The sequence below is a fragment of the Poecilia mexicana genome, unplaced genomic scaffold (genome assembly GCF_051168715.1).
Source record: "Poecilia mexicana isolate PSO_F unplaced genomic scaffold, ASM5116871v1 scaffold_9, whole genome shotgun sequence".
NCBI classification, from domain to species: domain Eukaryota; kingdom Metazoa; phylum Chordata; class Actinopteri; order Cyprinodontiformes; family Poeciliidae; genus Poecilia; species Poecilia mexicana.
This window is the reverse complement of record NW_028263378.1, coordinates 20,957,169-20,969,539: the sequence shown is the minus strand read 5'-3', so window position 1 is coordinate 20,969,539 and position 12,371 is coordinate 20,957,169. Positions and strand designations below refer to the sequence as shown.

The 12,371-nt window shown below is 40.7% G+C and overlaps 1 protein-coding gene across 2 annotated transcripts in view; it reads left to right on the top strand.

Annotated features, from left to right (window-relative positions):
* The first annotated feature begins 351 nt into the window (after positions 1 to 351).
* Positions 352 to 12,371, top strand: part of trpm3 (transient receptor potential cation channel, subfamily M, member 3) — a 138,630-nt gene continuing 126,610 nt past the window's right edge. For both annotated transcript variants that reach the window (XM_015004044.2, XM_015004042.2), the window contains exon 1: positions 352 to 1,495. In XM_015004044.2, the coding sequence (XP_014859530.2) occupies positions 1,292 to 1,495 (204 nt within the window). In that variant the 5' untranslated portion in view covers positions 352 to 1,291. The remainder of the gene's footprint in view (positions 1,496 to 12,371) is intronic.

The following is a 12,371-nucleotide window of genomic DNA, read 5'->3' as shown; positions in this document are numbered from 1 at the left end:
CACAGTGCCGTGTACTCCCAGGTGGTGAGTGGTTGCTTTGAGCAACGGCAACAATGTCCCTAGTGTTCAGGCGCTGTCACCTCTCCTTACGCCGTCTCCCATTCCATTATCTTACTTGTTGCCGCTACGTCCAGCTTTCATCGGATCTCTTTCATCTTGTCCTGGTGTTTCTTCTGTTTCCATCTTGTCTTTAGTTGCATGTCAGTGTCTTGTGGTATTATCCCAGCGGATTCGTGTGAAGACATTACTGAAATTCTCACCCTTTCTCTGACAACTCCACAATCCCTCAGCATGACATAGTTTTTGACACGTCTGAAGACTCTGAGTGAGAGGTAGAAGAGAAGAGGAGGAAGGAGAAGAGCTCACAACTGTCATTTTATATTTGCAATCAGTCCCTGATCTGGTTGTGGGAGAGAAATTGAGGGTTTGGCGGGTTAGCTGATGAACTGTAACGCATGAAAAAGAGGAATCCTTGGTGGGAGAAGCAGGAGGGGGGGGAGAGAGTGACATGGTGAATGAAAGCTCAGAGAGCAGGAGAAGCAGGAGAGAGAGGAGATGGAGATTCAGAGGCAGTGGGTATTCAGAGCACAGTGTTCACACACAGAGAGTGACTTGCTGATTGAGGTGTTTCTGTATCTCGGTCATCTTAGACCATCTCTACATCAAATTCAACAGGAGTTCGGCACTCCAAAGACTCTTGCACCTCTCTTTGTTCTCTTTTTTTATGCTCTCTGCACCTGCAGTCGGCTCTTTTTTTTCTTTTTTTTTTTTTAAACCTGTGCTTCGATTCCTCACCTTTTCTTTCTTGAAGCCCCTTTTCACCCGGATTTAAACAACGTACCCCTGCTCCTGTCTCTCTCCCTCCCTCTGTGCTTTGCCATGTTTCCCTATTTTTCTCTCTCTCCTTCTCTGCGATGAGAGAAAACAACATCAACGGCTGAGCCACAGTAACAGCACATGCAACAGGGAGCAGGGAGGACCTTCTGCTTTCCCACCTTGCGCTCTGACTCCTGTTCCCCTCGGAGGACGATTACAACGAGGAAGACAAGAAGATTGCAGGAATGGATCTGAGCTGGTGAAGATCTGTGGAAAAAAAACGGGATAAAGAAGGGACTAAGACCGGACTTTCATGTTGGTTTTTTTTAAGTGAAAACAAGGACTAAACAAAGGGGTGACACACAGAGTGCTGACAAGTACTTGAGACTTCAGTAGAGATGCCACCTGTGGCACATGTGTGACTCAAGAACAGCCTGCTCTTCTTTCCACATACCTCGGTTGAATTTGAACAACGATGGCATCCAAGAAGAAGTGGTCCGAGCGCAGAGAGCTGAGGAGGGAGCGGGCATTCTCCACCCGGGATGATTTATCTGTTGCGTCAGGAGCATCCGGGCCGGGGCGTCCCACCGCCAGGGGGCGTTTCTCAGAGTCCTGGAAGAGGCTGAGCTCCAGAGGGGGCTCCACCAAGAGGGGGGCGCTCAACTCTCAGCAGCCACCGGTAAGATAGTTCAGATGCAGAGACCCCCTTGACTTGTTCCCAAAGATCAATCAATGACCCGGGGTGCAGGGAGGGAAATGGGACAGGAAACACTTCATCTCACGTAGGAGGGTGTAAAGGCTTTGGGAAGGATTAGGAGGTATGCTGAGTTGAGGAGTTTAAAAGAATCATTTATGTCACTTTGTCAGTTTGTTTATAGGGACTCTAATGTCCTCATTTGTATCTATTCGTACAACCTAATTAGCCATTTGACCTCTTTTTGACTTCTAAACAGGCTTTCTGGGTTGACTTCTTGATTGTTTTTTTATTTTTATTTTCCCAATTTTACTCCATCTTTAATCATCTGCTGCCTTGGAAGTTAATCAAAATCACCAGAGCCAGGTTTAAGTTTAGTGTTACTTTCCAAGGGAAGTTTGAAGTTTTGTAGGAATGATTGGGAACTGGTGAGAGTTCTTTTTCCCCTCCTGCTCTCAGAGCATCAAACCTGTTATCTGTCTAAGACTGATGAAAATTATAGTTCCTGTTCTTGCTGTCATAACTAAAATGACCCCTGGATCTTTAATGGTATGGTAGAGAGGGTAGTATGTTACTGAGCAATCATTCAAGACATTACCTGATTGATTTCTTAACAGATTTTTAACTGCAGTTGCTGATTTTATGATTCGATTGTGCAGAATTGAATCATAATAGTTTTTCTCTGAAGTATTTGTGGTTATGTAAAGCTGATAAAATTACTGACCCAGTGAAGTCATTCAGGTATAATTGTTAAATTCAGTGACCTACATGTCCACTGATATTCCTAGCAGTTTGACAATCCCTTCACATTACAGAAGGAATATTGCTTTGGTTAAACACTGGAATTATTTGAACTTTATCGACGGTTATAAAATTACACTTACAACTTGAGGAAATTGTTGTGAAATATGTTCTCATGCAGATTTAGTTTTTGACAGCATTGCTGTATTTTTAGCTCCTAATTGCGTGTCTTTTTCTTTCGTCTCTGCACCATGTGGAAAACAACTCTTCATGGTAGCTGGAGGAAAACCAAACTTCTCTGTAAATGTAAAATATGATGGCTCCAGGATTCCATCGGCTCTATTTTTGAAATGTGGAACTTCACTGATGTTTATGGATCAAGGTCAGCATAACTGAAGCTGGTTAATATTTGGCAGCAACATCTGAGCTGGGAGTTGAGTGGGTTGAGAGAGATGTGCTTGGATGGAGAGTTGAGATCCATTTCTGCTTTTTGGTTTGTGCTCCAGTAACTGGTACTATTTTGGACATGTACTGATATTTTAGTGGTATTGACTATAGGGCATTACTGCAGTTTTTTGTTTCAGATGTGCATAAACAGATTTTTAAAAATGTAAGTCAGATACTTTAAAAAATAGTGCATGTTTTGTCTGTGTCTCCTGGATTTATGTACCGTATCTGTGTGATGGAGGATAGGCTGAGAGAGGTCTGCTGGGGTTTGTGTTGCTTAGATATGAAGCCAAGATACTGAAATACCAAGCTAGTCTCTAATCATTACTTTGAAATCATTACAATGTCTGTGTGCTTGAGTGTGCTCGCTCACTTGTGCGGTTCTATGCAATCTTGTGTGTGACTGAATCAATAAGGCAGAAGGTGGTGCAAAGAAATTGGAAAAACTGGAAAATTGCAGGCATTTTAAAAAATCCAATACTGAGAGATCATACTGGATGGGAATTAGAGTCAAAGGCAGGTATGGAGAGTGGGATTAAAAAGCTCCAGGGAGAGAAACTCCCTCTGGGCTTCTACAAAATCTGACATTTAGGTGCAAATGTATGTTTCTTTTTTTCCACCTTTTAGATATTTATACCAAAGAAACAGCAGCATACTATAATTATTTTGACAGTGATTGCAAAGGTTAAGATTTTTCGTTTTGATTTAATTGTGAACTAAAAGATCTATATATGAATCATGTAGTTTTATCTAAAATCGAGAATTTGACTTGGGTCTATTTTTATTTTTAGCCTGTCTTAGTTTTTTCCATATTAGGAATAGTAGTGACTTATCATATATGAGCAGCTGCTGCAAAATCTTAAATCAAAATGATTACAGAATTGACATTTTAAACTACCTTTTATCATTTTATGTTGCCACATAAAATGCAGACCACCTAGTCTAGCACAAGAGCTCTGTGTGTTTTCAAAGGAGAACTATGACATTTTCTTTACAATGATAATATTTCTAATTACAGCAAGTTCCTTGACAGACAGAGGTTGAAAGCTCAAAAGGCTAAGACAGCAACTTTGCAGGAGTCTGTTCAGCCTTCCTGTTTTCTGCTAAAAGTCTTAGCCTCTCTCAGAGCCTAAAGGGTTCCACGTGCTTCATCCGAAATGCAGAGATCGGCTCTCACTGACGTAGATCTGCATCATTGCATCATTTTATTTGCAGAGATGCATTCGCCTCCCCTTCTCGACACCAGGTCTGGGTCGTACTATTTCAGCAGAGCTCTGTCCGAAATGCTGTGGTCAGATGTTTGTCGCAGTGTTGTATGCAGAAAACATTATTGACCTTTCACTTAAACTAGTTGGTTTTTGCATCTTCAGGAGTCGTGAATACTTTTAAGGAATCGTGCATCAACTATTCAACTTTGAATGAATTACCGTATTTTCCGCACTATAAGACGCACCTAAAAACCTTCAATTTCCTCAAAAGCCGACAGTGCGCCTTATAATCCGGTGCGCCTTATATATGGACCAATATTGAGCCACAACAGGTCCAGCAACGGACCTTACCACAGGGGCCGCGTTTCATTGGCTAATGCCCATTTTAGGTCACAGTGCAGCTACCACGTGCGTGACCGTCTCACAAACACAAGCTACAGTAGTAAACATATGCTAATGTACATTGTGGACCATCAAAACCATGAATGCCGACTTACCCAGCCTTGCAAGAACAATAGGCATCAGTGATCTTGTCCACAGCTATATTTATGCTGAGGGTGTGAGGATCTGCTGTTTTCCTCATCTATCGGTAGCTTTTAGCTGTGACGCGCACAATGTTGGAGGCATCCAGTGGCTCAAACACCTTGATGTCGTCCAAAAAAGATGACATGAACTTGTTGGTTCCCCTGTCCATTGTCGTGGCTGATATGTTGTGAAAATCCGGCAGAAATGCTACGCTAATTAACTCAGATCGAAATGAAAGACGTCATGTTTACACAGACATGCAGTAGGCTGTTTACGTAGTTGGTCCACTACGGTAAGCAGCCGCCAACTTCTTTTTCCCCGTAGAAGAAGTAGTGCGCGGTGCATGCTGGGATAGTTGTCAGAACACTGGTTTGTTAATAAAGTTTGATAATACATTTAAAGGGGGGGAGGGGCAGGGGAAGAGAGACAGAGACTGCAGCGGCAGCGTGTCGGTTGGTCTGTGTTACCCAGAAAGCAGTTGGGCATAATATCGCAACACCAACACCGTGAGTGAAACAACGACTGGGCCAGCCTACTATATAAAGTACTCGGGGACCATTTCTTTATTAATGTGGATGTGTAATAATAGAGTATGAAGCGTCTATTCTATGCGCCTTATAATGCGGTGCGCCTAATGTATGAAAAAAGTCCTAAAATAGGCCATTCATTGAAGTTGCGCCTTATAATCCGGTGCGCCTTATAGTGCGGAAAATACGGTATATAGGAACCTCTGGTGAATTGCAAACATGTCTCAACATATTGCAGAAAAAAAGAACTTTATTCTTTTAAATAGCGTCTTACATCTTTGTTCCTCTTTTCATTTTAATCTTAGACACATTACCTGAAGTGACACTACTTAACTTTGAATCTTTTTCACTCAGTGGCGTTGTAGACTGTTAGTGACATGGCACTGGTTATATTATGTTTATTACTCTTAGGGCTGAAACGATTCCTCGAATGATTCGAGTACCTCGATTACTAAAATTCCTCGAGGAAAATTTACCTGCCTCGAAGCTTCGTTAATTGATGTTTTATTAGTTAGCGCACCGTGTTCCGGCCGGGACTTCATTTGCGTTGCGCGGAGCTCTCACTTCCGCCTCTGAGTTGTTGACAAAAGCTAAGTCTCAGCGGCATAAAGTCCAATCTTCAAGATTGGCCCGTGGGGATTTTATTGATTGATGATAATGCCCGACTTTTTATCGTTTTTGGGGAACCAATAAGCATCCTTAAAATGACTGGGGGAATGCCTGGAGTACGGCAGCATTTCTCCTCCGGGGCTGCTGGTTGAAAGCGAACGGCGGGAAGAGCGCTGAGGTGAGCGGATAGCCTGAACAGGGCGGGCGGCTGAGTAGCTGATGCTTACCGTGTAAATGTAGCTTTACCGACGAACCGCACAATAAATTTCATATCCCGGTCTGAAGAAACGGGTGGCGGAGCGCATCGTACATGGCTGGTAGATGAGTTTCTGAGTGTGACCAGTGAAGGTGTCGTAAATATCCCGTATTGCTTCCCCCCGTGTTCGTCCCCCGGTCTAACGGTTCGTCAGTCCGCTGGTCTATTTCCTCCCCTCCATCCCATGTTCGTTCATTCGCCCTCTCCTCCCACTCCAGGCACATTTCCCGTATTTTCAAACCCAAAGCGTGACAGGTTAGGTGGCAAGGTGAGTTTAATTAATCTATTAAACTCACTGAAGATGAATACATAAACTAAAAGCTGGATTGTAGACATTTTTTATAAGCATATTTGTGAGTCTGCCTCTTTGTTATTAAATTCAATATAATTTCAGATTTTTCTATAACTTTTCTTCTGGTTAACTTAGAAAGTGAGCTATTATTGTTACAGGTTAGTTTTCTAAACTACAAAAAAGCAACTGTTAGGGATGCTCAAATATGAAAAATTGGACTGATATTGATATCTGATAGTAACACCGGTATTATGCCAGATTTACCAATATTTCATTTTATAATTTTTTTTATCCGATTACTCGATTAATCGTAAGAATAATCGATAGATTACTCGATTACTAAAATATTCGTTTACAACAGCCCTAATTACTCTTAAGAAATATAATTTTACTTGTCAGGACCAATCGAGGTGAAATTGTCTGATCCCAGTTACTCTAGTAGTGGGCTGCATGTTGCTCTCACCCTGTTGGCGGTTTTACTTTTACCAGGTTTTACACGATTTTCTGTTGTAATCTAAATCTTTTCTTATACCGCCTGCAAGTAGGTGTTGTTATCTCGCTGGAACTTCACTTCTTTGTTTATAAAAATCTGTAGAGATTAAACGTGTGATAGCTCGTCTTTGTTTGCCTCCTTCCATGTGAAAGCCCTGCAGTTCACCGAGCCGTCTGTGCTTTACAGAAACCCACCAAACAAGTGAAATGTTGTTTTGGTTTGCCTGGTGTGTTCTGCATGGATTCTTGAGATGGTAATGTTAAAGGCTTTCACAGCTTCACAGTTCAGTTTTATAATAATGAGCTTCATCAGTGGGACCTTTTAGGCCAGAAGACAGACAGCTTTTCCTCCCTTGTGTTCTCTCCCAGCATGAAAACAGGACAGCAAAGGCTCCCAAGGCTTGTTTGGTTCCTCTTGCTCATTGGTTGTTATCTGCTCTGATTAGACTCACTGCTGCTAATTATGTGTTTCTTTTAATTTCCTTCATGTTGGTAAAGTAAAATAAAGAATTAAAAATTACTCCAGTGTACACACGGCCTTTAAATCGAGGCCCAACTGTGATCTCAACATAAAAAAAAGTTTACATTAGATACAAAAGCTTACTGTAATTTTGTGTCGTCTCTGATTATAGTTCTCACCACATCATTAAATGTTTATGAAGAAAAAAACATCCACAATTACTACATTAAATTTGATTAAATTCAAACACAACTTAAGCCAAAGTGAATCAAATTGAATTAATCTTAACTTTCTCATTTTTTGGAGTTTGTGACAGGTCTTTGAAAATTCAAGTCTTATTAAATCTTTACTGTTTTTTTGTTTTAGTTCTAGCAATTAAAACCCCAACTGAAAAGCACAGACTGCCTCTACATCTGGGAAAGGCTACATGCTCATTTCCAAGTAATTTGATGTCCACCATTCTACAGGAAGAAAGCTTATTGGGAAGTGAAAAATGTTTAAGACAACTATTATTACTATCATTGTTGTGCGAGATACTTTTGTTTCCCCTTGAAAAATAAAGCTGATGCTGGGTGGTTATTTTAGTTAGAATCTCATTATAATGAACAACAGAAAGTGATTTGACTTAATGAAACAGAAAGCAGAAAAGATCAGAGAGTCACATTGGTTCCTCTGGAAACAAAGGACAGGCCTTTCTATCCTTTCTACTTTTGTTTTTCCTGCCAAAGTGCTTTCACACATAAAATTATGAAGTGCTCTAAAGTTTTACTTGAAAATGTACTTTTTTGGTGGCTCCATAATAGCAAGAGCAGGCATGCTACTGCTTTAAATAATACTTTGATCCTCTAAAGCCTAATTGTAGAGATGTAAAATATGGGTTGTTTTCTGTTAAAATGATTAAACTCTGACATGCAGTTGGCATGTATGTAATACTGTACAACCTCCAGTGTTTGTTGTCATTGTTGAGTCTAATGAAGCTTGTAGGAAAACTTGACCTTTAAAGCCTGAAGTGACTCTTGCCTGGCAAGACAATGATTCAAGGACAAGTGAAGACAGACAGCTTTCGACATGATTAAAACAGCAAATAGTGTTTTAACTAGTTTGCATTCTTATTCCTGGATTTTAAGGACCAGGACGTGTCTGTAAAGATGAAGGGCTGGTTTGGTGTCATCTTTTTGGACAAGCTTTTTTTCAAGACTCTCAATTGCTAGGTAGAGTTATAATGTATGTTTATTTAGTTTTCATCACTGAGCCCTCCCCCCCACAAAGTTTTATTGAAAAATATCAACATTTGACTAAAACTTAAATTACAAAATCTCAATATTTAATAATCTCAACATTATTATAATTAAATGCAATGATACATCCTTTATTGATTTGTTCAGAGACAATGAGCAAAAAGTCAAGATAAATGCATGAAGTTGTAAATATTCTACAGTGCGTCTATTTTAATTAAGAAATGAAAAAATGTGTCTGTTATTTTTTGAGTGACTTCTTACTCACCTAATTCTGCTTGTTTGTCTCCATTGCTCCCACACAAGCCCACCAACTATCAGTCCCTTATCTCACCCACAGCAAAACCGAAAACAGGGCCAGAGATTCTTTAGTGTGCCTCACCAAAGATGCTATTTTGCATTTATTTTCTTTTAAAAGATTTGTTATTTTTGCATTGTTCTTGCTAAACAATACATCCAAGCAATCTGCATAATGCATACAGCTCTGGAATGTGATGCTATTTGCCCTGGTTTTAACTTTCTTAAATGTACGGTATGTAATAGCAGACTCTTCCCTAAATGCACACAGTGCATGGTTTCAGCGTGCGCAAATGGCATCAGCACTCAAACGTGCTGTTTTAGGATCAGATCTGTCTCTGTGTCTCGTCTTAGAATTAGAAGGACAAACAAACTCAGGTTGACACTGATTCAGATCGTGGGCACCGATTTATGTTCCTGCTGGTGGGTGATCACCATGCTTGCATGACTCGTGGTTGTGGTCATTAGCAAATCAATAAAGATGTAAGCTGCCTGGCACGCGTGGGTTTCTGGGAATCTCTGTGGGTGCTCCAACCCCGAAGCACCCACAGAATCAGTGCCTATGATTCAGATCATGCAAATGGCTTCATCAGTTTGCCCGTATGTGTGTGAAACAAAGAATGTTGTGGTTTTAAATTGCATAAATATTCAGAACACTGAGCATAGATCCCTACAGAAACAGAAGGATACAGCTGTCAAAAAACTTAGTGACAGCAACTGTGAAGTCTTCGCTAGCTAGCTAACTCCGACCTGTGAAGTAATACATTACATCTGCTTGATCACAGCAGACTTTAGAAATGAAGAAATGTTGTGGAGACCAAGAACATAGGTCAGAGATAAAACCGAGCTAAAGATTGAAACCTAGTTGAGTTGTAAAACAATATTCCAACTTTTGAACAGCTCACAGAGGACTGTTCATTCCTTCATCTGAAAATGAAAAGAGGATGACACAAACTAAATGAAGAGGCCAGGCAAAGAGCATCACTAGATACTCTGCCAAGAGGTCCATGGTAGCTCTGGAAGAGCTGCAGAGATCCACACCTCAGGTGGGGGAATCTGTTGATTCTGTCTTGTCACTCTCTAGTGAGAGATTGGCAACACACATGTAAAAGTGTGTTCTTACCCTAAACAACCTTGTAAGGTACAAGGAATACAGCTAAACAGAGCGAAACCTTCATCCTGTCAAAGTTCAGACCTAAATGTAACTGAATCAAGACTATCAAAAAAGACATGGCTCTTCACAGAATCTACCTATCCTCCTTAAGTCTTTTACTAAGGAGTATGTGCAAACCTAATCAGTCTGTGCAAAGCAGACTTCGACTCACCTCAAATGATTTGTATCTGTAATCTCAGTGGGAGGTGGCTTAACATTGTATTGACTTAGGAAGGCTAGATAGGTGATTAGAGAGGCACAACACTTCAGATTTTACTTTATTGGGAAAAAAATCTGATAATCATGTATGATTTTCCTTCTGCTTTGTAGATATGGACTACTTTTTGTCAGTCTATCACATAGAATTCCTATAAAACACATTAAAAGTGGTGGATATTATAGTTTTGATGTAATAAAATGCTCAATTGATGTGAACGCAAGGCACTAAGAGAATCTGAAAACTTTGTTGAATTTTGTCTAGTATTTATCCTAATTCTTCCTATAGGCATACTTTGTAAAAAAAAGAGTCAACAAGGCTGAGCAACTACTGGCTTGTAAATCATTGACGTATTGAGTAGAGCTCATTATGATTAAGGTAAATTAAGGAGCCAGTGCTAAAGGGAAATGCAAGAGCCATCTGGAGAAAGGCCAGTGGGTGGCAGATGGACAAAGACATATGTGATCTCTGGGCACATCTCTCCCTTTGCTACGTTCAACCTCAGCACTAAAAAGCAAACCAGCAGCATAGCACCTCCAGAAACAAACCATGATGGAATGCCGTAAGATTTTATTTCCCGTCATTTCCTTTGTGGTCGCTATGAATCTCATTTAAACTCTGTAATTGGCGTCTCTTTGTAACCATCATGCGCGCACCTGAGACTTTCATTTCACTTTCACTTATCACTCCAGAGAAGCGGAGTTGCAACAAATCTGAGACTATAGGCTGGCGGCATGCCTGCACAGCTAAGTCCTCAACATTTTAATCGGCTTAATCCACCTTTTTGGCGGCAGACCGGGGGTGAAAGTAAGCAGGTTATTTGATGGTGGTGATGGTTTGAGCATGTGCGTTGAAGTAGGAGTTGACTGACATATGTGGCAACAGTAGCTTTGGAAACAGTTTGAAGTGTCATGGAGGGTTTGTTTAAATGGGGAACACGGTGGGAGGTGTTGGATAGCGGGAGAAATTGCTGAGGAGGCAAAGCCTCTTTAGGCACTTGTTTCTATGGGATTGTTTTTGTGTGTATGGGAGACAGAGGAGGAGATTGAGAACTGAGTAGCCATAAGTACTTTTGATATCTGAAGGTGTTGCAAATTAAAGTGTGTTGCCTATTTTCTCCTCACATAGAGAAGTAGGGCAATACCTCTGTTTTTATTGTGGCTTAGTTAAGAAGACCTTATCCAGCGTTTGGAGAATTGATGTGAACGGTGAACTTTTCCAGCTGGCACATTGAAAGGCCACGTTGAACTCTGACCATTAAAAGTCAACGAAAGCAAGGCTGCATGCTTTACTTTTGTTGCCGTCTTCAATGCTTTGTGAACTCGCCTCCCTGACAAATGACCACCGATGACCTGAGAGCCATTATTTGTGGAAGCGGTATGAACATGTGGGATGGATGGGACGGTGCTTTCTGACCTTAAAAAACACCCGTCAGTGCTGCTGCTGTTTGACTCCAGTTGACTTGTTTTGTTGCAGCTTGCCAACTTGTTCTGAACTGTTTGTGAGTTTGCCTGCTCTCGCTGCCGTTGTCTGGCTAAACAGCTAAAAATAGAAAAAAAAAGAAAAGAAAACAAGAGGCTGGCAGATTTTTTGTTGTGTGTAGATGAAATACCACATCCTACACAACTTTATTTTTCTCATTTTGAAAATGCCAGACAATAACGCATACACTTGGATAGCTTTTTTTGTTCTTTTCCATTCCTCCTTCTTTCTCACAGGTAACATTTTTTCAGTGTGATTGTCTCCAGACACATTTATCTCTCATTTTTTCTCTCCAGGTAATTTTATGAGAGGTTGAAGTAATATTGCATACCTGTAATTGCCTGTTTCCCTTGAAGAGTCCTGGATCATTTGGTGAAATGGAAATGTAAAAGAACACAGTTTGTGCTAATGAGTAAGAAGTTAGTCTTTTTCATTATGTCAAACTGATGGAGCTGAGTTGTTGAGTTGAGGGATCTTTTTCAAGTTTACTGGAGAAGCAAAAAAAATAAAAATACAACAGACACTTTCATGTAATTTATTAGGCTTTCATAAAAAGAAAATGATACATGGATTTCATTTTTTCCAATAAAAGTATGTAAAGAGGGGGGATGTTTTGCATTGCTAAGCGTTGGCGCAGGGTGGAGCAATTCACACACACGACATGGTGACATGACGAAGCCAAATGTAGCCTCTCACAAACGGACATTATTTCAGTTGCTCCCCTTATGGATCTGTCAGATTACCGGCATGGGTTCCTGATCAAAGCTCCTCTAAAACCTTTTTCTAAGCGGCCTTGCTCTGAATTTCCTCTGCTAATTCATCCCAGAGAGGAATAGAGGTGGAGAGCAGACAAAAATGCACTGAGCGATGCTCGGTCATGCCTCACTCCAAAACAGCCTCCACCAGACAGCCCACATTAA